This window comes from Pleurodeles waltl, chromosome 2_1 (assembly GCF_031143425.1).
Source record: "Pleurodeles waltl isolate 20211129_DDA chromosome 2_1, aPleWal1.hap1.20221129, whole genome shotgun sequence".
Lineage (NCBI taxonomy): Eukaryota > Metazoa > Chordata > Amphibia > Caudata > Salamandridae > Pleurodeles > Pleurodeles waltl.
The window spans coordinates 559,582,242-559,609,936 of record NC_090438.1 but is presented as its reverse complement, the minus strand read 5'-3'; the positions used below and the strand labels follow the sequence as shown (position 1 = coordinate 559,609,936).

General features: G+C 40.1%; 1 protein-coding gene across 8 annotated transcripts in view; it reads right to left on the bottom strand.

Moving 5' to 3' along the window:
* ARPP21 (cAMP regulated phosphoprotein 21) overlaps positions 1–27,695 on the bottom strand; it is a 309,256-nt gene that overhangs the window by 258,007 nt on the left and 23,554 nt on the right. For all 8 annotated transcript variants that reach the window (XM_069214895.1, XM_069214912.1, XM_069214885.1 and 5 more), the window contains exons 7-8: positions 11,028–11,106; positions 7,901–7,960 (exon numbers count right to left, since the gene is read on the bottom strand). In XM_069214895.1, coding sequence (XP_069070996.1) covers positions 7,901–7,960; positions 11,028–11,106 — 139 coding nt within the window. The remainder of the gene's footprint in view (positions 1–7,900; positions 7,961–11,027; positions 11,107–27,695) is intronic.

Sequence of the window (27,695 nt, the reverse complement as noted above, 5' to 3'; positions counted from 1 at the left end):
GCTCTCAATAGGCAGATAGGAACAGAAGTTTAGAGATTGTGAGAAAGGGTCTCTTTTGACATGGTTATCCCCCCAATTTGTGCCTGGAACATGTTGTGGTTTCGAACTGTGTGTGCCCTGGGCCCCTATTAAACAGGTTCCTAGGGCCAGATCTCTTCCCAAAACTGTACTGTGATTGGCAACTTCAGCTACCCTTGTAAGTCCCTAGTAAATGGTACCCCTGGTACCTAGGACATGGGTACTGAAGAGGAGCCCACAGAACTGCAGCACCCATTGTGTCTCTCTGAGAGGCCGCACACCAGCCTAATGCAGACTGCCATTGCAGGCTGCAAGACAAGGTGTCCCCTAAATTGCAAACTTGACATGGCACTCAGCCTGAGTGCCATGTCCCCTAACAATGCGTGCAATATATATATATAAGTCACCCCTCTAGCAGGCCTTAAAGTCCTAAAGCAGGGGGCACTATATTACATGTGAGGGCATATGTGCATGAGCACATATGCCCCTACTGTGTCTTTGTCAATTCTTAGACATAGTAAGTGTATAAGCAAGCCATAGTAAGTGCATTTGCTGTAGACTGGTCACAGCGAGTTCCTCAGCTACATGATGGCCTCTCTGAACCCTGGGTTGTTTAGTATCAAAGCCTCTCTGAACCCTGGATTGTTTAGTATCAAACAACTTAGCATAATAAATCCTCACTGGTGCCAGTGTTGGATTTATTAAAAAATCTGCCCAGAGGGCATCTTATAGGTGCCCCCCTGAAACCCTCACAGCCCTGGAATGGTTGCTCACTGATGGTCTTAGCCACCTGCAACCTCTGGACATGATTCTGGACTCCTGGGTTGAGAGCCTTTGCTCTCTGGAGCCAGAAGACAAAGCCTTCCCTGGGTGGAGGTGTCACATCTCTTCCCCAAGGCAGGCACCCTGCTCAGGCAAGAAGCTTCAAAGGCTATACCGCTTTTGAAATGCGACCACTACCCCCTGCTTCTACCAGCAGAAGGCAACACCCAGGTTCAGCCCCCACTTTAGGCAGGAAAAACAATGGGAAAACTAGAAAGAATTGGAGGAGTAGCCACTTTCAGTCAGCACCACCCCTCAGGTGCGGCAGGCGAGTTGCACCATCCATTTAATTTTCCTCCATCTTGGATGGAAGGAAAAATAACCAATTAGGGTCAGCGTTATGTCCCCCTCCCAAAGGAGGTGGTCACATAGTGGCTGTAGGCTCCCTAAAGTAGGTAGCCCACTGGATACTTCCAAGTTCTCCTCCTAATGCCCCCTAAATACAGTATTTAGGTGGCATCCCCTGACCAAAACTTTAGATTCTTGATGACCTAAGAAGAGCCAGACACCACCGAGTCACCCCAGCAGAAAAGACTGAAGACACCAACTGACTTGGCCCTTGCCCTATTGGCCAGTCTGTAGCCTTTGAAGACCCTGCACCCAAAAGACTACTTGTCCTGCAGCACAGAGACCTCCAAATCTTGGGAGGACTGCCTGCTTTGGATAAAGACAAAGATCTTCCGTGGACAGCGGACCTGGCCAAAAGAAACTAGCTTCAAAGAAAAAGAAGTCTGTCTCAGAAACCACCTCTTGACCCACCTCTGCACCCGAGTGCAAGTGGCTCACCCATCCTGAGAAGGTTACCCAGCACCTCTGAGCAAGAGTCTACTGTGGACTCACCTCTGCGTGACTCCACAGTGAGGCCTGCGTCCTCAATCTGAAGACTCCCTCTGAACGCGACCTGCCCAGTAAGCTGTTTCTGATGCCAAAATATACCCCTGCACCTGGAGCCCCTGGGCCTTGGGGGTCTGGACTGTCATTGCCCCTCTCACCCCTAGCATCTCTACTTACCTGGACAGTTGTGGGCTGTCTTCATCCGGCCTCCTGGCCAGAGCCTGCAGCCTGTTTCTGAAATTGATCTCCTCAATTGGATAACATTGGGCACCCTAGTTGGCGCACTGCACCTGGCTCCCCCTGTGCTGCTGAGGGTGCAAATTTGGTGCTGCCTTGTGGCCCACCTTGTTTTTACCTCAACTCATAGAGATCGATCCCTGATCCCAATCTACTCACCTGGGACAGCTATCTTTGGTCACCCCCATCTCCATTGGTTAACAGTGGGCACCTGACTCCCAAATTCAACCTCTGAACCTGACCATCCCTGTGCCACTGTCGGTGCATTTTTGCGCTGATTTGAACCTTGCCTGGTGTTGACCTAAAACCCCAGGGACTGGATGCATAAGTCATGGATTTACTTGCAAAATTGCATTCCTGTTTTCCTCCCATAGGTTAACATTGAAGACTCTGACAATTGCTCTTTGTCGATTTTTGAAACTGAAAAGTATTTTCAAATTAGAAACTGCTTACTTTGTAATAAAGTTAATGGTCTGAAAAATTTATTTTAGTAAATTGGACTCAAGTTATTCTTTTGAGTATGTGTCTTCGTTTATTGATACTGTGAGTACAACAAATGCATAGCACGACTGCTAGACAAGCCTAACTGCCCACACTACCACAAAAAAAGAGCATTGGGTTGTCTATTTGTGCCTCTGGGCATCAAGGTGGGGCTGCCTGGACTCAGTGCTTAGTGCACATCATTTTTGTCCACTATATAGATATCCAGCCTCCTACAGTGATGCAGTCCACCAAAATATCACACATCTGCATTCTTTGTGATTTAATTGAATTCTCAGTCAGTAAGCATCCCGATGTGAAGTCTTGGGTGCCTTTGTATATTTCCATTTCAGTAGGAGGATGTTGGCTTGTCGCTGTATGTGTATTGAAAAAACAAGTGAAACTCATCACCCCAGATAAATATGTGTATTATTTACTTAGTACAAGTACTTTCTGACATAAGAATGCTCTCTCATTAGAAGCAAATGTCACTAGTCGCCTAAAATAACTTAGGGGGTTATTCCAACTTTGGAGGAAGTGGTAATCCGTCCCAAAAGTGACGGATATACCACCAGCCGTATTACGAGTCCATTATATCCTATGGAACTCGTAATACGGCTGGTGGTAAATCCGTCACATTTGGGACGGATTACCACCTCCTCCAAAGTTGGAATAACCCCCTTAGTGCTATTAAATAGAAATCTCATTATTGTTGTGAACAGATATTTAGATCGTCTATAATTTTAAATAATTGTATACAACATTATTGATAAAAGTCATAATAAATAAATAATTTATCACATGTGACAAGTACTTTTGAATTTACCCCCACAAGAAAAGAGTTGGCATATCACCCATATTTCTTATATATTGGGATGGAGCATGATGGACAAGTGACCAAACAGTCTATTTTTGTGGAGGAGACATTCCTATTATTGTTTTTGCACACATGCAGAGTGTGTATGTGCTAGGCCAACATGTTCTCACACTATCTCAGATGAAATGTGGGTGCCAGTTCTCCCCCTTCTGCAGGCAACTTCTTTCAGTGGGTAAATAATGAGGCAGTGCCAGAAAAATAGGGAGAGGGGTAGGGGACTGAAGATTAATGGCAGAGAGGAAGAACAGGAGAAGCAACAAAAAATTATAACATGAACATGCATTTATAAACTGGGAAATGGGGAGAGGGGATTCAATGCAAAAACTAAAAAGATGGATGAGATGTTGAGGAAGTGGGTGACAATAATAAACAGAAAACAGAAACGGTATTGGCTGGAGAGAGGAAGGCAGTGGACGGCAGGATTGTAACACACATACATTTAAAATTGTAGAATTAATAGGTAGTTTAAAATGCCAGGCATTGTTGGGAGAAAATAGGAACATAACTTCTTTTGGTATGGAAATGAAAACAATGGTAGGTGAACATCATAGACAATTAGGGCCTAAGTCAGAAAGCTTTTTGTGAGAAATTGTTTCACTTCAGATGTAGATGGGTCACACATATATTTTTGGGATTAGGACATACTTACTCACTTAAGAGTGCTCTATGAATAAATCATTTTTACTAATGGAATTAATGAGTAAGCCACTCAATTTGGAGTCAGGCACAGTTCAGAGCCTGTTGTATGATGGAGGCCAAGAAACTCAGAAGAAGTTCACACTTAAGACAACAGAAAGTTAAAACTACTCAGAGAAAATATTAGTGACTGAGACCACAAGTGTTTTTGTCATCCAATATAAAGCGATCATAACTGTAAGAAACTGCATGATGTCCTACAAACATAAATTTTATTACAGTTTAAGCATGTCATAAATGAGTTGGTGCTCATACAATATTAACCTGTCTTGGGTCTGATTGAAACTAAATTACAGAAGCATGGATGGGCAGGATGATGTAAACATGTAATTTTATCAATACCACTCAAAATAAAGAACTATGGGTGAAGTGTACAAACATTAGGAATACAGATTTCCTAATGTATGAAACTCATTACGTTTCATTTAGGGATTCCTTGTGGGTCGCAAATTGACCTACCTCCAGGGGTGGGACAAAACATTCCTCTCTGCCGGTGTACTTCATGAAGTTTTGCTCATTTCGCGATTCCCTCGAAGTGCGGAGTCCTGGCAAAACTCCGCTAACCACCACATGGCAGGGGTTTTCTTGTGCACGGCTCACAACATTAAGTCGTCGAGGGCGGAGAAGAATTTGTGCCAATGAGGGCCCCCTCCCTTTTGCAAATGGGCTACCACAAGTTTTAAACTGGCGATAAAGTACGACTGTTTTGTAACTGGAATTCAGTCATAAAACAGAAATACATACCATACCAATTACATCCCATACCAATTCGGTATTTGGAAGGAATGCCTTAAACACACCCCTTCCAATTGCTGAATTGAAAACACAAAATGCAAGTTGGTAACAAGTTACCGAATCACATTTTGCATTTTGTACATTTGAAAAACATTTTTCCGGTCGCAAATAGCCCAATTCAGTGCATTGGGCTGTTTGTGACCAGAAAAATGCATTGTACATCTGGCCCCCAATTTTTTTAATATTTACAACCTGAAGTCTACCGAGATGGAGTAGTTTACTTGTGTGGCTCAGAAAGCTACTTGCCCAAGTACGTACACCTCCGGCTCTCAAATAATATCATTTATGAGGCTAAACTCCCACTGCTGATTCAGAGGAAAAAGGAATGAAGAGATTTTGACCTCATGAATGAGAATGTGCCACTTTACATTCTGCCAATATAACAGAATTTCCAACTCTGGAACATTCAGGGATTTACTTCTGTCAAAGGCAGGAACAGTCCTGTTTTCAGCACGAAAAGGGGGATGAAACATAATCAATATTAATGGAGAAGAAGTGTATGGGGTGTCCCCAGGGGATAAACAAAAAAAATATTTGCCGGGTGACATACATATTGGTGTTTCACATTCACATATAGAAATATGTACTAGTACAATGCCACATGCATACATTAATATGCCTATGTGTACTTCTACAAATATGTGACAGTAACAGGACTCCAAGATGTATTCCATGAAAGTCATAAACCCACTCAAAATACAGACATAAGTCTACATGAAAATTGACTGACATTCAACACAGGAGTTTTGTGAATTAGCCTGTAGTTTATGATCAAACAATGGGGCCAAATCTCCACGTTTCAAGACAAATTATCCTATTAGACCACATCACTTCTGGTAAAAGTTGAAACATTACTTATCACACAATTTCTGATGTGGTTCTTATTTTCAATGAGAAACTCCTCATTCCTACTTACCATTCTAGTCATTAACTTTAATCTGACTAACAGATCCCTGAAAATGGGCTAGTTTATGGTCATGTTGCTCTCCCTGTCATGTGCTTCCCCTTACAAAATCCCACACCATTGAGCTTTGTGTTGCTCTCTCCCTCATGTGCTCCCCCCTGCAGTTCCCGTCCCTTGCTCCATGTTGCTCTTTCCATTGTGTGCTTCTCCCCAAAAGTCACCCCACTACCATGCTCAGTGTTCCTCTCCCCCTCAGTGTTGCTTTCGCCCCTCATGTACTTACCTGAAAAACAGTCAATATTCTGTATTGCTCTCTACATTGTGTGATTTCCCCCTGCATATCCCAATCCCCATGCTCCATATTACTCTCTCTCTCTCTTGTGTGCTCCCACCTGAAACATGATTGGTTTTGTATAATTCTGTGTTTTGGCAGTATGAAGGCTCAGGCACAATCCAGGATTGTGACTGCTACCCAAAAGCCATCTACTCAATTTTCCTGCAGTCACAGAGGTACAACGCATACATATTTGCAAACATTTCCTCACTAAATTCTGGTTTTGATGCCCTAACCTACCTGTGATTCACTGATAATAAGCAATATTTGTACTATTTAAGGGGACAAAGTGAGCATGAAGTGTAAGTCACAATGGGGGTCATTACAACCCTGGAGGTCCAAGACCGCCAGGGCTGTTTCGGAGGAAGCACCGCCAACAGGCTGGCGGTGCTTCACAGGGAATTACAACCGCAGTGGAACCCACCGCGGTCGCACCTCTGGGACCGCCGGTTTCCCACCACAGTGGTACCAGCGGTTTTAATCCAGGGGATTACGAGTCCCCCTACCGCCGCCTTTTCCTGGCGGTTTGAACTGCCAGGAAAAGGCTGGAGGTATGGGGAGTCGTGGGGCCCCTGCACTGCCCATACCACTGGCATGGGCAGTGCAGGGGCCCCCTGCCACGGCGCCGTGCAGCTTTTCACTGTCTGCCATGCAGACAGTGAAAAGCGTGATGGGTGCAACTGCACCCGTCGCACGGCCGCAACACCGCCGGCTGTGTTGGGGCCGAGATCTCTGCTGGGCTGGCGGGCTGAAACCAGATTTCCGCCCACCGGCCCAGCGGGGATCTCCTGATGGCCACGGCGGGAGTGCGGCTGCATTGCCGGGCGCCCGGCTGTCAGACCTTGGCCGGAGGCTTCAGCCGCCCGCCATGGTCGTAATGAGGGCCTATGTTTTTTAGAATCAACTAATTTAGACTATGGACCTGATTACAATTTTGTTGGATAGAATACTGCGTCACAAACATGAAGGGTAGTCCGTCCTCCTTATTACGATCTCCATAGGACAAAATGAAATCATAATACAACAATGGAATATCTGTCACATTTGTGACGGAGTAACCCTGTCCGCCAAGATCATAATCAGGCACTATGGCCCTCATTCTGACCCTGGCGGATACAATCCGCCAGGGCCAACGGGGGCGGGAGCACCGCCGACAGGCCGGCGGTGCTCCCTTGGTCATTCTGACCGCGGCGCTTTGGCCGCGGTCAGAACGGGAAAACCGGCGGTCTCCCGCCGGTTTTCCACTGCCCCCAGGAATCCTCCAAGCCGGCGTAGCTTGCTGCGCCGGCTTGGGGATTCCGACTCCCCCTCCCGCCATCCAGTTCCTGGCGGTTCTCCCGCCGGGAACCGGATGGCGGGAGGGGGAGTCGCGGGGCCCCTGGGGGCCCCTGCAGTGCCCATGCCAATGGCATGGGCACTGCAGGGGCCCCCGTAAGAGGGCCCCTACAAGTATTTCACTGTCTGCTTGGCAAACAGTGAAATACGCGACGGGTGCAACAGCACCCGTCGCACCTTCCCACTCCGCCGGCTCGATTACGAGCCGGCATCCTCGTGGGAAGGGAGTTTTTCCCTGGGCTGGCGGGCGGTCTTTTGGAGACCGCCCGCCAGCCCAGGGAAAAACTCATAATACCCTCCGCGGTCTTTTGACCGCGGAGCGGTATTATGGAGGGCTGAATTCTGGCGGGCGGCCTCCGCCGCCCGCCAGAATCAGAATGAGGGGCTATGTGTATTAGAATACTTTAACATGTAATGGTATTGAGGGTGGACCTCACAACTATGCTTAAAATAATTGATCTTTTTTTAAGTCCATAGAAAACACTCCCTCCTAATACTATACAGCACCTTTCTCCGAAGCTGAAAATTTGAGAAGACCCATTCTGTTTTACATTGTTATGTATCATACCTATTGTCACTGATAAAATCGACAATTTCCTGCTCCATTTTCAAAAGTATCATCCTGTCCCTGCAAGACAAACAACCATTTAAAAAGTGTAAATGGATCAAACAGGCACATCTATATATTTTTTCCTTTGTGAAGAATAAGATTAACAATTGTAGTCACATAAATGAAATTAGCTCTTATTTCTTCCAAAATCAGAAAATCTGAAATACTGCTCACACCCTGTTAGTCTAAGTTCATTTTTTGATATATTATTAAGTGCATTTGTGAACTGGATGTAAGTGTTGAGCACACAAAACAAACAAGAACATAGTGAAATAACAATAAAGGGGGATAGGTTTTTTCACTTTTAAACTATGACACTGTTAAGCATATGACAGCATAGGCCAATAGAAAGTCAAAAACGGTAGCTCCTGAGGCCTGTGTGTCAAAAGAAATAGAATACCATAGATAACTAGCAAATACATGCAGGCGCTCAAGATCATTAAAAATCAAAGGTGAGTACTATAAAAATTCCTTCAACAACAACTTCATTTGCATTTATACCTGCATGAAAATGCTGCCCAAGGTATAGAACATTTACTTAGGCAAAATATATTTGCTAGAGCTTCACTTTCCTACAGAACATTATGCATATTTCACAATAAACTAGAATTTACTTTTCTTGGGTCAGATTGCATCTCTGTTAACTGTTGTATTCCAACTTCTTCATAAGTAAATATTTACCACTCACCCAATTTTTAAGTGAGAGTATTAGATGTCTTTTACTTAGTAACAATTAGCTATAGAAGCTTTAGTTGTAGAAGGACCAACTGGAGAGCAACATATATCTATGCAAAAGAGCACATCTGTGTCATTGTATGCTTGACACATTGTACAGCAACTAAGTTCATATATGACATAAGCAGGCACTGGTAACATTAGGAAGCCTACTTAAAAAAACAGACTGGCAGATGCTCAGATGGCTACAACAGGAGACAAGATAGGACACATGCAAATATATGGCCCTATTCACAGAGGTGTTTTGGAGTACCTAAAGCAGTACTCCTGTAGCACTCTTTTGAGTACTCTCACATGCCTTTGTGCATTGGCTTCAGGACATCTAATATTGGAATACATCGGGAGCATTTAGCTTAACATTCATACACAATCAGTACAAATACAATGGCCTGCACCCTTTTTGCATGTTTAATAATAAGGAAGTGGATGTTTCAGGGCCGATTCACAAAGCAATGTAAGAATATTTAAGACAGTACTTCTGTAGTATTACTTACTGTACTCATAAATGCTTCATTAATCAGCCCCATTAGGAGCAGTTCCAGAATTTCAGCTACTATATTAGCTCATCTTATAAATCCTGCCTCTATGATATATTACATAATTCTGTGTAACAGAATTGCCTTAAACCAACCGAAAAGAGACAGACAATCACTAAAAATGCATCATTTTTATTTTCCTACCATTACACAAGGACCTTACTGATGGTCGAAACTGATGAACACAGTAAATCATTCTGAATTCCGCAAATAATAGTAATGATATATATCTACATACAACAGATCTGGATGCATATGTAGAAGTTAAACTGAATTCTGGTGTGGGATGGCCCTCAGGTATGTTACCGTGTTCTAATAGGTGCAGTTGGCAGTTGAGCAATCAGAGACAGTCTAAGGTAATAGAAAATTGGACTCTGGCTCACGGCCTCAGACTCTCAGTGGAGGCCCGGAGAGAGTCAACTCTGTTCTGTAGAGTCTTGCTCTGATGACCTTGAATACTTCTTAAACAGATTGTTTTAAATACCATTTTACTTTCATTTATTTTTAATGTAGGTGATGTATCGGGGCCCATTACAGAGGTTTTACAGAGAAATGTTTCAACACCATGCAATGTCCATAAAAATGTTTATTTTAGATCAAGCGAGGTCCCCACCATGTCAAAAATGGGAGGGAGTCACAGAGATATTTGCAAAAATATCAATAAGCTACTGATGTATTATTAGTTTGAAAACATGTCACTATCCCTAAATATTAGAAGTAGCCACATATAGAATTTGGACCCATGTCCCTGTGCAATTTCAGTAACCTAGCCAAAGAGGGCACAAAAAAGCTGAAATTTCGATTCGAAAATCAAAGCTGTTCTGAACAGGGGTCCCAAAAATACATTTGGCCATGTGCTCCTAAACACCTTAAGATGTCAGGTGTGAAAACACCAAAGTTCACACTAAGAATGCCATATGAAAGTCCCAGGAAATCAAGTCTAGTGTTGTGTGTGCGTCCACCCTGTTAGGTGTATGAGATCCTTAGCTTACAATTGGGTATAATTGGGTATAATTTTTAAATGGAGAGGTGTGTTTGTACACTTTAAACCTCAACATTGACAATTCAAGAATGAAAGGCTGCTTCTTATGGCATGGTCTTCTTATGCTTTGCTATCTTTGCATAATGAATTACTGCTGATTGTAAGCTTTGTATGCCAGTTATTGTTTCACTCTTCATTTCACCTCAACTACCAGAAGCCATCTATTTCTCTGAGATATTCTACATTAGCAATAAATAGTTTAAATTGGGGTAAACAATGCTTAGAAAATGATTTATCATTATTATCGTATGTTGTATCATGCCACTGTAACTTATTGTGACTGAAAAGACTGGGTTGAGTTTCTAGGTTATACGCAGGACTCTACTGATGGGTCATATACATGATAACAATCCTAAACCAATCACAGATCTTACAGAAGTAGGGTTATTATAACATGTCACCTTCCATCTTTGAAAAAATATATGGTTCTATTTGGTGAATTCAAAATGTTTCACCAGAAGCAGAAATTGTAGGCAGATTTCATAAGCATAGTTAATGACATTTGTCAACATCTACACTCATCCACGTAAAATAGCCAATAATACTTAACACAAAATGTTTCTTTAAGAGAAATGTCAAAAAAACACATGGAAAATGGAATTCTATGTTAAAACAAGAAAAAGCATTCCATGTTCCATGTGAGAGAAGCAAATCGTTTCTATCTTTTCAATGGAGATTGCTAAATTGGTTAAGCAGTAACAGACATGCCAATGAAGAGGCTGTCCTATTAGTTATATTAAACATATTAGAAATAATTTAGATAACCACTTACCTAGGGTTATTCTTTAAAGTGTTTATCAGAAATTCATGCAAGTCTATTCCAGTTGAGTCTGTATATTCCTGGCTGCAATCTGATGAAAAACCAATGCAAAGTGTACTTCAGGAAAAGGCATTTAAATTGAACAATCAAACGTCATCATAATCAGTGCATGTTTAAATTATAGGGCCCAAGTTTATAATACTTATTTAAAAACAACATTTTAATAATGTCTCATCTTTTTTATTAAGTCGTTATTATATTGCTGTTTGTGATTGGCTGTTCTACAACTTCTTTTTAGTATCTCCTCTATTTCCCATTGATCCACCTGTCACCCAAATTATCTTCTATACATTTGGTATAGTACAATCATGTTTAACCAAGCCTCCCACTGTACACATTTCACCTATACACTGATTTTCCTCCTAGCTATACCTTCCCAATCACACCACAAGTCCACCCATCAACCCTTATTAAACATATCCCTCATAGTAAAACATACATACTTGTTCACCTTGATGTTACAAAGTCAACCATGTTACCTAATTGTTGTCAGACTCACTTATTGATGTTTATCTGCGGTCATGTTTCATGTTTAGTCCCTACATTTGGTTACCTTTGTTCTGTGAAATGCCCCATGACTCATTGTAAAAAAGACTCTCTGGAACAATCTTATAATTTCCATTTTAAGCCTTATCTCATTCACAAACTCTTTGACCTTTATCCGGCATTAATGCCTTCAACTATATCTGTAGTTTTCTAGCTAATCCCCTAACTTCCACTCATTCAAATAATTCTAGGCTTGACATTACAACTATGACTGTATACAATTCATTATAGGCTGATATCTTCATCCTATCCACATGCATGCTTTCTTGAACAAATGTATGTAAAAACTAGAAACTATTAAACTATGTCAAAAATTTAGACTAAAGAAGGAAAAATAGAGATTATATGTGTACAAGATCTAATTCATATTGCACAGACACCATCTAGTCGATACCCCACTTGGACTTGCAGTAACTGACATCTGACAGTTAGTCTGAACAAAGATCTGCCCAGAGATGGAGGATCCTCCACAACATCAATACCTTGCTATGGGTCATCAGCCAGCAACTCAATTTCTACTATGCAATTGGCTTTAGTATGTAGTGAATGAGACTGTATTAGGATGATGGGTGATGGACTGATATTTCCAAATGAACATTTTTATTTCTTTAAAAATGTTTACCCACATTTTAATCTATTAGCCTACAATTTTGCAACATCACAACCACCGTCATGGTCTAGAATTATATCTAGTTTGTTCAAATGCTCAGAGATGTTTGCTTTCTGTGTATTTACTCACTACATTCTTGTTACATTAAAAATGTATAATTTGTAGAATTGACACACATTTAATTGACTGATTTAATTTAATTATTGTCTCATTAATCACTATCAGAAGCCTTGAGCTTGACATGCTACTAAACAGCTTGCTAACTAAAGAGTTCTTTAAGCTGGTCCGTTGGGGGGGGGGATCCCATTATGCTATTACCGTGGCGACCATCTGATCCTCCACAGTCAAAACACACACTCAGTTGAATGTGTTGCTCTTTATGTAAATCTTAGGGTTAAAAAGAAAAGAAATAAAATCCCAAGTTTTAGTTCACTAAAATTCCAATTTGAATCTTTTAAGAATCTGATGCTCATTATTTATTCCCCAGCAATTCTGATTCATGACTAGTACAGCAACATCATTTATAATTAGTGCCCAAGGAGTCTGTGAAAAAGACCATAACCATTAAAAAAAAAAAAACTTCTATGCTTTCATGATTATAAACACTTTAAAAAATGTAACAAGTCAGAACAGAGATCACAAGACTTTGATATCTACAGATCATTAGAAAACATGTAAATGTGTTTTATACGGTTAAAAAATGGAAAACATTTTTCCAGTCTACTTTCCACAAAATAAATTAAAGCAAAATAATGTAACTGGAAAGTGGACTTAATCTTCAATCTTTGTGGGGAAAATGATAGGGTGTGTTAAACTAATGAGTAAATCTAATGTTTTGAGTTCCTTTCACTTTATATTTCCATACTATAATATGAACAAAACATTTCTATATGAAGTCTAATTCTAAGAAGTATTAAACAGGAAATGCCAATGGCTAACACATTTTAATAAGCCACCAGGTTTTTCAAAACGTGCTGGCTTAAATCAATTGCACTACTGCTGAAGCAATTAGACCCAGAAATGCAGTTGAAAAGGCATGGACTATTGATTTTGTTAAAACATGTCATACAGTACCAACATTCATTTGTATTTGAAACTGTATACAATTAGGTCTGGTGGCCACCAACAATAATTAATTAATATTTCATATTTTAGCAAGTGACTGCAATACTAGTTCTTAGTGTGAAATAGGTGGGTGAGATACTATAAATTTAGCAGGCTGCATAATACTTTCCGGAATATTCTTGAGCAATTCAAGAGGTAAATGTGAAGAGCAATGTACCTGGCTCAGGTACATACAAATACACACTTTTGATTAAAAGCGCATCGGGTATTTCCTGACATGAGTCCCCAGGCTTTTACCAGCCAGGATGAGAGATCACATTATTAAGGACAAATTAAGTGTAGACATAAAGTTGGGTACATCATAACTTATGACATAGGTAGGAGAGGTACACCAAGCAAGCATTAGGCATTTGTGTAGGTCATTTCATATTATGCTTTCCCCTGTAGCAATCCTGATATATCATGCTTAGTTTGAGGAATATATAGGAAAGTGTAGAAAGTGGGACATCCCTCTGTGAATGAGTGATGCAGCTGATTCCGTGTCCCCCATGTGCCTGGCAAAGACATCTTGCAGAATTGTTTCATGGTCATTATCTATGTGCTGTGAATGCGGCTTTACACAAAAAATACTTTATTTTCAATGTGCTGACACCCAAATTGGAAAAATTAGTTTGCGCTTGTGGTTTTAAGATTATGTTTTTTGTTGAATATCATTGCTGTACACATCACAATAGAGCACATATAGAAATAATACATGATCCCCTTAGTACTAAGACATCCCCATTTCCAGTCCAGCTCTTTCCTTTACAGAATTACAACATTCTGTGACCTTTACATTTACGTTGTTGCAGTTGATCAAATTGGACATACATTCCTAACACTAATGATTTGTATAAGAACAGTCCAGTCTTGGAAAAAATGTGTTAAGGTGCAATTAAGCCATGTGAGCACCCTAACAACATATGACATGACTATAAGTAAAGAAAAGAGATCTGTGGTGCTCAGTGACAACAAGGTAATCGTGGCTGCTTCAGGTCATGCTGGAGAATTAGAAAAAAGGCATGCATTCTCCTAGTGACTTGAAGAAAGTAGGTCGGTTGCCAACTTTGAAATGTAATGGGCATGTAAAGAAAGCCTAGAATGAAATTTTCCATCTTACAGAGCCCAAGTGATGCAAAGGTTTTGATTTAATTTCAGGCACTATCAAAGATAATTAGCAATTCTTAATGATAACCTTCCAAATTAATTTAAGGGATATAAGAATTACAGAACGATAACATGTATTACCACTTAGGTTGCTTCCCATGGAGTTAAAGGTCTTATCTGCTCACACTTGTAAGTTTAATAAAGCTGTTAAAAGAGCATTCATGCAGCTCTGCAAGTGAGTGAATAGGCAGTAAAAATGTGTAGATGCCTGTGATGTCCTTGCTTGCGAATGTGTGTTTGAATATTGCTTCCCACGGACCAGAGTCACCCTCTTCATGTTGTCAGTAATTCAGGGACAGTGTTGTGATGGTTACCAGACAGCCTTTTGTCTCATTAGTCGTGGTTGTACCACTGGCTGGGATTGTCCATGGTCATCCAGCAATAAGAGCTGTCTGCCGATAGCTATGTTGTAGAGCATGATGGGGGAAACCAGCAGGTACTTTGAGTTCACTCACTTAGCTTCTGCAGATCCCTTAACGGAAGCAAATGGTTTCCTATTTTTGCCTCCCAAAGGATTGCTCAATAGTCCATTGTTAAAGATCTGTGCACTGTTCCATCTTACCTCTGCCTTGGTCACTGGATGTGGAAAGACATCTTAAATCATTTCCTGAGCTGATATTCACTGTCACTAGTATGTGGAAGTCAGATGACCAGAGTGGTTATCAATTTGTGTCTTTTTGGCATGTGTGTGTGGGGGTATATGACTTACTTAGCAAGACACCAATCATATATAGACAGCTTTGCATTTGTCGACACACGGTGCTAGAAGCCATTATGTCTCCATCATGCCATGATCCTTGAAAGCATTTAGAAACTGACTGGAAGTTTGAGTGTGCATCACACGTTAATTGATGTTAAAGCTGGTACGTTCTGTTGGATATTTTATAAAGGAATTAAATGTAAGATTCTTGATGGCTGGGGTGTGCACAGTCAAAACATATGTGGTGGAAAGGGACACTCGTGAATAAGTGTCGCTGATTGACCTCATGTGGTGTGTGAAGAAAGGCATTTCAGCAAACCACATCTCTGTGTATTCATGTGCGACTTACTACACTGCCTTGCTGTTGAGTAGTTGTGATGTGGTCAGCAGGTCAGGGTGCTTCCAGTTGCTCCCCGAAAGAAACAATTACCATAGTGCTGTAGCTAGAGTAATAGCTTTGTTTCTGCTGGTAAGACTTGTGTCATTTGTGTGTTATAGCCTCATGTTGGGTATCGGAGTTTTAACGATATGCTTGATGACTTCCTAAACTCCTCCTAATTTCTAGCCTGTAAATATACATGGCAGGCTAATTTGCAGTTCTACGAAGTCAAGGCTGTGAACATCGGATTGGTCCATAGCAAGCAGTTTTCCCTGTTTTGCACTGAGGTTTTTGATTTTTGTCATTTAGCCCACTGAGGGGCACGCAGGCATGTGCCTTATCATGCAGGCATTGTAATTTCGTACGTGTATAAGGAGGGGTGCTGTCTTTATTCCTTGCCAGTTCGGTTTCTTAATGTTTTGCAATAATACGTGATTGGCTGCCACGTGTTTTTGCGTTGAGTTGTTCCTTATCTGTCGGCTGCATTTCTGATATCTTCGAATGGCGTTTGTTCAGTTTCAGAGTGAGCTTGTGCTTTAGAGTTTGATGGACAGATTTCTTCCTCAGCTTCCCTGCAGGACTGACCAAAGTGAACGTAGTCACATGGAAATAAATTGTTATCATCACTCTTTTGTTTGAGTTGCTCCACGTGTAATTCACTTTGATGTCTCAATTTAACAGTTTTTTTTCTGAAGCATTAATTAGTTGTACTTCCGTTTAGCAAATAAATGAAATCGAGAGTACACGCCCTTTTTGATCCGATAAAAAAGAACAACTCCAACAAATGTGATGATGCCTTCCGTCCCCATTTTATGCACATTCTACATATTTCAACGCATGATATGTTCTTTTTATTGTACGTTTAAGGAATTTTTCTGAGAAGTATTTGCATAAAGTATACGTGTTCAGGGTGAGACTTCGAGGACCGTAGTGCTTGCAGCTTTGCGATAATTAATATACTTGAAAATGGCAGAACCCGACATTTGCATCGCTGCTCGTGCCCCGCCACGAGGCGTTTCAAGTTTTGCTACATGACACGTACATCGTGTTTCACGTGCGGCTGTTATTGGGATTTTACTGTGGTTTTCTTTCACTCTCTCTCGTAATACTCTGGGGTTTCAAAGCGCAAATTGGCAGTCTCAGTCTGGTGACAAATCAACTGGAATATGCCACAATTTCAGCATCAGCTCTATCGTTTAGTCACCTGTACTGTTGTTGTGAGGTATCCATGAAGCTGAATAGGACTGGACATATTTAAATACAATAGAATTGCCCGGTTTTACCGGGATAATTGTGCCCACATAACGTTGACAGAAGGTCAAACAGTACTGAATGGAATGGAGACTAACGAGAAGTTATCTTCTCTTGAATGGTCCTATATGTTTGAGGTAGACTGATGAGGTTTCACTTGAGCTAATAACGTGATACTGCTGGGAAGGATACCGAAAAAAACTTAATGGATGTGAAGCAGAGCCAAAGGGTAAATCGTTGAATATTTAACAGGGATCTAAACCAGAAAGTCATGGTATAGGAATGGAGCATCTCAGTGAGAAAGTCAAGGTACGGAGAATAGGCTGTCTCAATCAGAAGGTAAATTTTATCTTCTGAGGGGGTGGTTTGTGGAAGCAGGGTGATGTGCAGCTAGATTTTTACTTTGACCTACATTTTGATCTCAGCTAGATATCCGTCACTGTGCGAATGCATTAAGGGGCATAAGGTTTTGCAATTTGTCAATTAATGCCTCGTATCATTACATTAAATCCAGTTAACATATTTTGCTCTCAACATTAAAAAATACAGGTTTTAAATCTTAAAAATATATATTTATAATGAAAGAAGTCAGATTGTATTAAAGAAGCTACGTAGTGCTATAAAAAAGTGTATTTCACGCAGTCAATACTATGGTGTGCTCCTATGTTTGCCTGAAATTTAATAACAGGGCAGCTCTCGCCAAGCGTTTTTCTGGAAGGAAGGAATTATTCTCACTGATGGAAGCAGAGGTTACCACTCTCTTGCACTAATTGCTATATTTACAAGCCCGGTATGCCCCCAGTGTGTCACTTTTTCTGATGCACTGACGGCACACAATGCAAACCCATATCTACAAAGCCACGCAAAGCAATTTTACATGGCTTTTCATGGCCTTGTAGATTTGGTGTTAGGCAATGCAGCGAAAGTCACTGCGATGCCTTACACTATGTCAGGGGGGCATACTATGGGTGTTGCGGTGGGTGTTTCCACGCAACACCCATGGGTTTTGATACATTCCCAGATTTACAAGAATCTGTGAACTTGGGAATGAGTCAGCACTGTACACCTCCCCAGGGCAGGTGCAAGAAGGAGAAATATCTTTTCTTTCTTCTTCTTCTTTCCTCTTTCAATGTGTGCTGCATCCTGCAACACATTGAAAGAGGAAAATGCCTCTCTGGATTGTTTTTGTGCAGAAATGTGTTCCTGCACAAAAACAATCCTGATGACAATGCAGACACCCTTGCACCATGGTGCAAGGGTGCCTTTGTTGGTGCTATTCAGCAATTTGTGCTCCAGCCGCAGGGAGAAAGGACAGAAATTCATTGTATCTTGTAAATACCGTGCATTCCTGCCCTTTCCCTGTAGCGCAGGGCCGCACAGCAAGGTCACTTGCTGTGCTGCCCTGCTCCATGGGGCATCCAAATATGCCTCAAGTAACTTTTCCATGAAAGAAATCCTCGCACAAATACACTGAGGTTTGAATCCAGATCTTCTGATTTAATGATAGACAAATGTCTTACAAATAGTAGTTAAACTGTTCATGCCATGGACAGGAGAACGGTGTGCACTACTTTTTTCAAAAGACTGAGTAGTTCATCAATTTTTCCCACTAGGACACCAGCAAGATTATGCCACCAGTTTGCACTGACTAGTTTGTGTAGGTAAATTATAAATTTACTATAAAGTGTGTGAACTTTATAAAGTCAATCCCAATATTTATAGATATACAAAATTACTTTCCGAATAAGAGCTATTTTGCACATGATTCCTTGGGATGACTAATGAAAACTTCCAGAATAGAATTAATTTTTTCTCAGACAAATGTCCAGACAATTGAAGGAGGTTAAGCTGATCACAAGTATTGACTCCAGATCAATTATTTTTCCAGACTGTATCATTTAAAAGACATGTCCATTGAAATATATGTGAACATCTATGCCCAAGAATGTTCTTACTCCATTGGAAATGCTTCTTCGCTGGATACTCTTACTCTGACATCCTTATGTGCACCAAAAAAGATGCCTTCCAGTTACAAGGTCCCAGAGCCTTGGTCACATCTTTGACTTCCAGCAACATCTGCTCCTATGTGGACACTCATCATCATGAGTATTAACTAAGCCAAACGGTGAGCAACAGGACATCAAGTTGTCAATGGACACTGACTACAAAATTCCTGCTTGAATTAACTTTCCTCAGAGACCAAGATTGGAACAATCCATCACAAAAGAATATACTGTCAAGCCTGGGACTTCAAACAAAATTAGCTTACACAAACTCTGCTTTTGCTTGGTGCATTGCACTTTACTAATTACCGTGTACATTTTTTTTCACCCCAGGAGTTCACCACTGTGAGCAGGCTCTAGCTTTATCTCATAAAGTTGATGTTTCACCTGTACAGTAGGTAATCAAAACTTGTAAGATGGTGTGACAACTTTCATCTGTAAGACAGATTAAGTGCAAAGGTGCAATTCTTCATTGGGCAATCCCTACATGATACACTCGCTAGATCCCTTTTTAATTCAACCATAGCCTGAATCAAAAAATAATTTCATTATGATGCTTAATCATTTTATTCTTTCATAACCTTTACTGAATTCCTAGAATTAATATTGTGTACAGCCAACTGCTCGACAGGGCAACCACAGCTATTTACAACTAGGTAGTGAAAGGTTTGCTTTTTATTGATCCCCTAAAATTTCATTGATTGGGCGTTAAGATATTGTTTTGATTTTATGGAATTTCATTGGGCAGGACATTAAGTTCCTAATTTGCATTGTGTTTTTTGTTTACAGCAATCTCTAACACCTCTTCTAAGGTTCAGTTGTGAGCCAGGGGTGTCCAGGAGAGCATTGGCTCATTATCAGAGATTAAATGTCAATTATTGCATAGTGCAATGTGCTTTTACTTCTCCTTTCACTTTTGACTGACCAGTGAGTTTCTCTGAATGGTGACAACAGAAACCCTCTTTAGGAAGACCACAGTGAGGGCAAGAAAAATAATCTCAGACTAGCAGTAGACCTTTATATCTTATACAAACTTTCCCTTCCAACAAAGATGAAGAAATGTAACAGTAGAAAAAGCTGTCCGACTGTCTGCATACATTCCGTTTTATGCTCCATATTGTCCCATGGGGACAAAAGTGGAAGACTAAATTCAATGTTGAAGAGGATTAGAGATATCCATGTCTTAAAATAGAGTGTGGTGTGCTTCAGAGTACTTATGTCTATAGAGGGACTGGATAAGGAAGAGAGTTACAGAAATCAAGTGCTGAAAGGGGAATGTGGGTACACCTGTACTGAACTGGAAAAAGTATCAGGCTACAGATGGGTGAGCAGTCATCAGGGTGATATACAAGGATAATGAAAGCATATCAGTGTGATAAACGGGATGGTACAGCATCAACCTGATGAATAAAGGTTTAATAAAGGTTTAAGAATCAGGGTGCTGATGTTACAGAAATTATTTAAGTGCTGAAGGCAGAAGGGAGGTTTAGTGTGCCGAACAGTGGTATCAGTGTGGCACAGAAGATGGTTCATCATTGTACTGAAAAAGGGTAGGGGTGAAGGGTATAAGCATCACATGGGAGATCATATCAATGTCAGGGAGAATATCAATACAGTTCCACAATTCTACAGTTGTTCCCAATGACAGTGATATAGCTACCGTTGATGTTGGTGTATGTTTAGAGGAGAAGTAAAACATAATTATTGATTTTCTTATATGTTTGGTGCTGTTTAACAAATTAGCATGAAATGTAGCATCCTCTTTGAGGGTCCACCACATATCTTTAAGTCAAGTTTCTGCATATTGGTCAGGAGAGACAGTGTCAGTAAGAGTAACATTAAATACCAACTTCCATTTTAAGATCCATAGAACATTTTGTTCTTCACTATAGGAAAAGCCTCTGCCGGCAGTTACGCAAAATGTGTCTTGAGGATAGAACTTTCCTTTTGGTAAGCCCCTTTCAGGTTTGTGTAAATTTGATTAGTAGGTTTTGAGATCTTTGTGTTACAAAAAAATATAGGCAGGCTTCAAGAAGTTCATATTTTTTACTTGAAATGTTAGTTCAGGAAGTATGGAGACAGCTTTGAAGATTAAAAATCACTAATATATGAATTTTATTGGATGAAGGAGCATTTCCTTCTGCTTAAAAAATTGCTATCTGTGAATTTAGGACGTATCTGTGGTTGTAAGTGATCTGAATGGCTTCTTGTGGCTTAAACATTTTGTTGCAGTAGCTAGTATGTGATGTGAGGGATTATTGTTCCATGGCAGAACCTTCTTTGCAGAAACACAGTTTTGGGGTGGAGTGGTTGAAAGTATAAGAGGGCATCATCAAAATAAGATACAGTCATTCCAGATGAGGGTGGGTCATCAAGATTAGATGATACCATTCAGTTTTTAAAAAATTGTTTTTTTGTTGTGGAATCAACAGATTTAAATTTGAAACAGTGGATCCACATACCCCAGATCATATGGCAGGTTCCATGTCTTTTAATTTACATTTTGTTTAAATCTTCAGATCTAAAGTGACCTCCAAGGGTTTAAAAATTAAATTACCAGAAATATAGGAAACAATCAAAGCCAAATTGGGCTTTGATATGGAGGCGGGATTCAGGGCATTCTTTTCAGATGACCCTTTGTACCCAGAACCCATGTACATATCTGACTGATGTGCACCAAAGGGGTCCGATGTATAAGGAAGCTCTGGTGGCCGAGAAGAGATAGTTGTGCTACTGTTCTACAAAGAATTGGTGGGGTTTTCAAGCTAGTTGGTGAAAATCAATCTAAGGTGTTAGTGGTGTCTTCAAAGTAATCAGGGAATATATAATAGGTAAATGATTCAATTTCTTCGATATCCTACATTGAAAAGGGGAGAGGATGTCTATTGCGAAGAATGAAGAGGTTCCTAATAACTGTGGCTGAAAATGTATGGGAAATAATCTTCATATGTCTGATGAAACTGGAATTTAACTGAGACCAGAGAAACAGTATCTATACTTCATCAGTAAATGAGAAATGTGCTATTTATGACTCTTCCACTGAATGTTGTGTACTATAATACTTATACTAATAGTATAAAAAAGGACTGTGTTCAAGGGCATAATTTTTATAATGAAACGGTTGTTATATACACACACACATATATCTGCTGCTTTCAGGAGGCAATCCGTCTATTAAATTAAATGACAAAATAGTTCTCTATTCCAGTCAGTATTTCATTTGGACTCAAAGCAGGTATTGCCTAAAATATACAAACTCATACATACAGCCATGCACACACACACACCCACACATTTACACACATATCCATAGTTAATGCTGGGTTCATGACTACATATTGGCACAACTATAAGGAACAAAATTCTCATCACAGGTGTGCAATGCATTTTCACTGTATGCAGGGGTCAATTCACAAAGAGACTTGAATACAGAGTGGAGATTTAGACCAGCAGCACATGTATTGTGCTGCCAGTGTACTGTATTTCTTTAGCTAACACTAAATGAGTAGCAGCTCTATACCCTACTGCTCATTGACTCCCTGACCCATGTGGAATGGTAAGAGGCTGATAAAGTGAGAAGCCCACCTCCACACACCTGAGTCCTGAGTCACAGGCTACACCTTCTAGTGTGGTAACTAAAGATTTCCTGCAAAGAGACATACATAATTTCAGTTCTAACCCTATGTCAGGGATAGTCATAAAATCCCAAACAACAACAGAAATGCCACGTATGTAGTATTTAGGACAATGTCCTGAAGGCTGGTTATTTAGCACGTTCCCCGGAGCAAGTCTTGAATAAAGTCAGGGCACCTTAGGGGGTGGGGCAGTGTATATATCTGAATTGTGAGCTGGAAATGCAGAATATCTGAGCCTGCTACTTTCCTGTTAGTGCTCATCTATATAAACTTTGGAACAATTGAGATGTATAAAAGCAAAAAATGTGCTCCCATGCATTAAGCACCTTCCTTTTCTGAATTTGCTCCGATGCAAAAGTCACTTCCATTCCTGCCTATCAGGCTGTGGGCAAAAGAGGGAAAACGCTTGATAATTCAGGCCCTTAATGAATGTCTCATTCTTACCACAAAGTGTAAATGTGCACCCATATATGAACCTGGAAACATAATAGTTTATGCTTGAAATAAAGGGAATACACCACTCCAGTGAGTTACATAAATTGTTTATTTCACTCATTATGAATGATTAAATCATCGATTCAAGGCTCGTCCAGTGAGCAATAGTTGTTTTTATCTCATGAAATAAAACAAAATGCATGCAACTTCTGGAAGTGATGTATTCCCTGTAAAAAGATAATACACAACAACAATTTCAAATACAAATATCAACATGGAGGTGTTGATACAAACATTGTACAGTGAGGACATCTCAAACAAAAATATATTCGCCCTGTACCGTACCTTTACGGACGGATGTTAAAGCATTTCGATCTACATTTGTATGAAAAAGACTGCATAAAAATAAAATATGTTGGTCCTTAAACCATCATACAGATGCCTTGATTGTTACAATAGGTAGCACATTGATTTTTGGGTCGTGAAATAATCTAAGTAAAATGTAATTACTAAATATGACATTAAATGGTGCATAAATATATCTATTTCATTATCTGCCCCCTTATGGGGAATGTCTGCAATATTTGTTTGCAGGAATGCCGATGAAGCTACTTTAAGAAATATAATACCTGTCTTTTCCAGCGTTCCTTAAGACATCCACAAAGCTTTTTGTGTTAAAACCTGCTTACTCTTGCAGTTCAAACACAGTGCGTCATGAGCTCTATTTTCTTTCTAAATCTGCACAACTGTACATATTATGGGTACTGATTTTCGCTACCCTTTCAGAAAACTTTCACATGAAGTCTTAGGAATGAGAGAGGGCCATTCAAAGCAGATTTCAATGATGCAAAACATGGCAATGCATTGTCAACTCTCCCTTCACGGGAGCAACTAGCCTTTCCAGCCAGCACCATGTTGCCAAACGATTGCGGAGGATCTGTAATTACAGATGTTTGAAAAGAGCACTGCCCCCTTTTCAAAAGACATTTACACTTTGGCTGGCAGTGGTGTGTGTATATAAAACAGAGTCTGACTGATCGAAATGTACAAAGCAGCAGCAATAGCAGCATGTTACCGGTAATAGGTCACAGATCATTTGTTGTGCATTGTAATGCAGTCAGAATCACCCATTGCTCAAGTTCCTTCTGCTGAATTTGTGCAAAGGGCATTTTGAAAAGACTTTACATAAACCTTTTGAAGTTCCCGTCCATTAATTCTGGATGATGACTGACAAATACAGCCCTTGACGTCACCAAATGACGCTTTCAAATAAGATACTTTGCGCACCAATGGTGCCTTTTGGAATAATAACTAGAAGTTTTGCACATTAAAAACAACACAGTCGAAATAAAATTAAAATATACTTGTTGGATAGGAACGAGCTCGTCTGAAGAGATGCTTAACGCAAAACATATGATTCGTTATAATAGTCCTAACCCTCAATGTGAAGTTGTTTAAAAACGATAAAATAAAACAATGGCTGCAGTAATATTGGTCCTATCAAGAGGTGCTCCATCATTTACGATATATTTTTTATAGAAATCATTATTAAAAATAATACATCGATTTTACAACACTTTTGGGACCATAAAGTGCTGTGCACATATGCTGACATTTAGATAAGGAGTCTATGTGACCTGAAACAAAATGAACGCGGGTGTTCGGCATTATGAATATTTGTTCAATAAAAATGCATTGCAAATAATAACACCACAACGATGATACAACGCGAAAACAGTAGCTGTGACGGGCGGATGAACAGAGGGGCAAAGCCAGACATAAAGGTAAGTGCTTAATTTGAAAGGAAATGGTACTGCAAACCTTTGATTAATCGATGTGTAAAGCCATACTTCACGCATGTAACAAAGAACATGAAATATATGAAAAGTACTCAAGTCGACACACTGCTTCGGTGGAGAAGCATGTGAGGATGATAAATGTAGGTTAATAAAGCTCCTTATAGACATGATACAGAATGTCATGACAGAAGACATCCCTCACACAAAAAGAAGACAAAATAAGAGATGTGACTGCTGCATTGTATTAGAATCATGTTTCATCTTCCTCAGTTCCACCCCCCTCTTTGTGGAATGGCTGATGGTAATATTGTGAAAAAAGTAGGAAGAGTTGAGATATTCTATTTTGTGGGTCAGTTCATTGTATCTATCATGTGTCACTAGGGTAAAACCACAAATTTTCTACAGAGAAAACCACCAATTGTTTACAGAGCAAAGCACAAATTGCCTTTTATTAAACAAAAAAGGCTTTCAGATCTCAAACGTATACACTACTGTTTCACCCTAGTTCACCACCATGGTGCTCAGTCCACCTACTAAATATTCATCTTTGAACACAAAAGTGATGCCTTACCACTGGACAACCAACAGAACACAACAAACCAAGCTTGTCATGAGCTCAAAATCAAACAAGAAAAGCGTGTGCTACCCTTATTTGGAAGAAAACCACCAAAGTCCCTCTTTGACATCAGTGTCGTTTCTAGGTTTCACAAAGAGGGCAGCTTTTTTTTCTTTGTATCATATTTTTAAATATTTTACATTACCACGTGTGGGAAGTGGTGAATTTACAAGGCTTTTAGACAGAATCCTGCATTAAAACTGAATTATTATTTTTTTGCAGTTTTATCTAGCATGAACTTGGCCCTAGGGCATTCAGACCAGTTTGCATGCACACTAGATTGCCTTACACATGGTCAGACTATTTTTTTCTTCAAATTTAGACATGAGAAGCCTAAGTAATTTACACAGAATCACAGGATGTTGCACTGCCGTTAGGACATATTGCCATCCTAAGACCCTTTGATGGGGCATGTTGGCGTAGTTCTGGGAAAATGTGACATATGGCTCATCTTAAGATATAATGGGCTTGCAATATTGTTTGATCTGAAAGAGTTTTAAAGTTTTTTTTAAATGTGGATTGGAGCAGTTGTTGGCCACTTATAGGGTGGTTTAGAAAACATTGGTAAACGTTCAAATTCACACTATGGCAATAACACCTTTCAAAGCTGAATATAATTTAAATGTAACTGTATTGAGATGAAATAATAGAAAATATAAAGTTTAGAACCGCATTTACCCAAATCCATCAAAAGCAATCGATAGTGCCCAAAACCAATTCTAAAGAGCTCTGGATCTATTTAAATAATTTTTGTAGATAGTTCTCAGCAGAGCTAACAACACACAAATTTCCCCATAATCAGTGCTAGAGACCATCAATTAATGTTGCCAGAATCTAACACTGTCTGTAATGCATATTTTTGTCCAATACCCACACAACTAGGGCATTGCACATTTGCCCAATTTACATGTTCACTGTAAAACACATTTGCCCTATCTGCACAATGGAAGGATACTGCACATTTGCCCAGTTTCTACAATGCAGCAGTAAAGTACATTTTACTCAGTGTCCACAATGATGCAGTAATACATATTTCTACTATGCAGTAGTAATGTGTGTATTAAACAGATTTCAGACTGACGGATTAAGACACATAATTGCTCAATGCCAACAATATCACAATAAGGCACACAAATAATCCATCCTTCAAAATGTTGTACTAATGCACATAATGTTTCTGATACCACACAAACATAAAAGAAAATGGCTTCAATAAGGGCAGACATATACAAAGGTGTATATACAGGCAAGCCAACAGACACAAAGATAGGTAAGCCAGACATATACAAACATGCCTTAAGGTGCTAAAAATGTTTCAGTACAAATGCACAAATGTACAAATGCAGATCGTCATACAAAGAGAAAGTAAGGCACACAGTACAATGAAGTATCAGAAAGCTATGAAAGACACACGCAGGCATGAAACAGTGACAGGCGTACGCAAACACTGGTATCCCAGCAGACATACATTAACCAATCGCCTAACCTACTGCACACACAAATAGATTAAGCCACATAAACCCCTAACTTCTTTACATTGCAAAATCCAACAATCAGATGGTAAGCATCTGAATCTGACCATCCAAACCCAGTTATAGACTGTTTACACCATGGAGCACATGCAACTCAACTTGTTGGCCTAATTACAGGGGAGGCGGCAACCTGGGGCAGATGGGGGGGGCTGTTAATCAGCGGTGATATTCTACATACACCATGACACAGTGACATGAGTGGCTCATGCAGCGCTCTTGGGATGGTAGCTGGCAAGCATCAGTGAAGTAGCACGTGTTGGACATAATTATCTATTAATGTGCAAAGCACAAAATGGCGATGCATTTAATAACCTTTGTAATTCCAGTCTGTATGTGTGTGAATGGCAGGCATACTCACGCCACGCTGGCTTAGGCAGTCCTGGCATGCACAACTCTGATCCACAGTTTTTGCTGCTCTATGTCAAACAAGCCTAAGTCTGAAAAAACAAATGGCATCCCCAGAGCCCTGCAATTGTTCAGTGGGGCTGATTCTACCATCGAGACGCAGATCCACTGCACCTGTTGAAAACTTTTTAGCTAATTCAGTGAGAACACCTCATTAATAGGACCAATCCACTGCGTAATATGAGTTAATTTGCACACAATGGATATGCTGGTTATGTGCACATTGATATGATCTTAGTCCTATTTTTTGTCATACACAAGGGTTCATATGCACCTCTGCAATGATGCAAATGCTAACTAGTAAGAGCAAATTAAGCCAAACAAGATACAGTAGATAATATAAATGATGAAGACATCCCCAGAGGCTACGCTCTGCGCCTTATGTTCAAGTACTTCAAATTAGTACTAGGTCGTAAACAAATTGATTCTGGTTAAAGC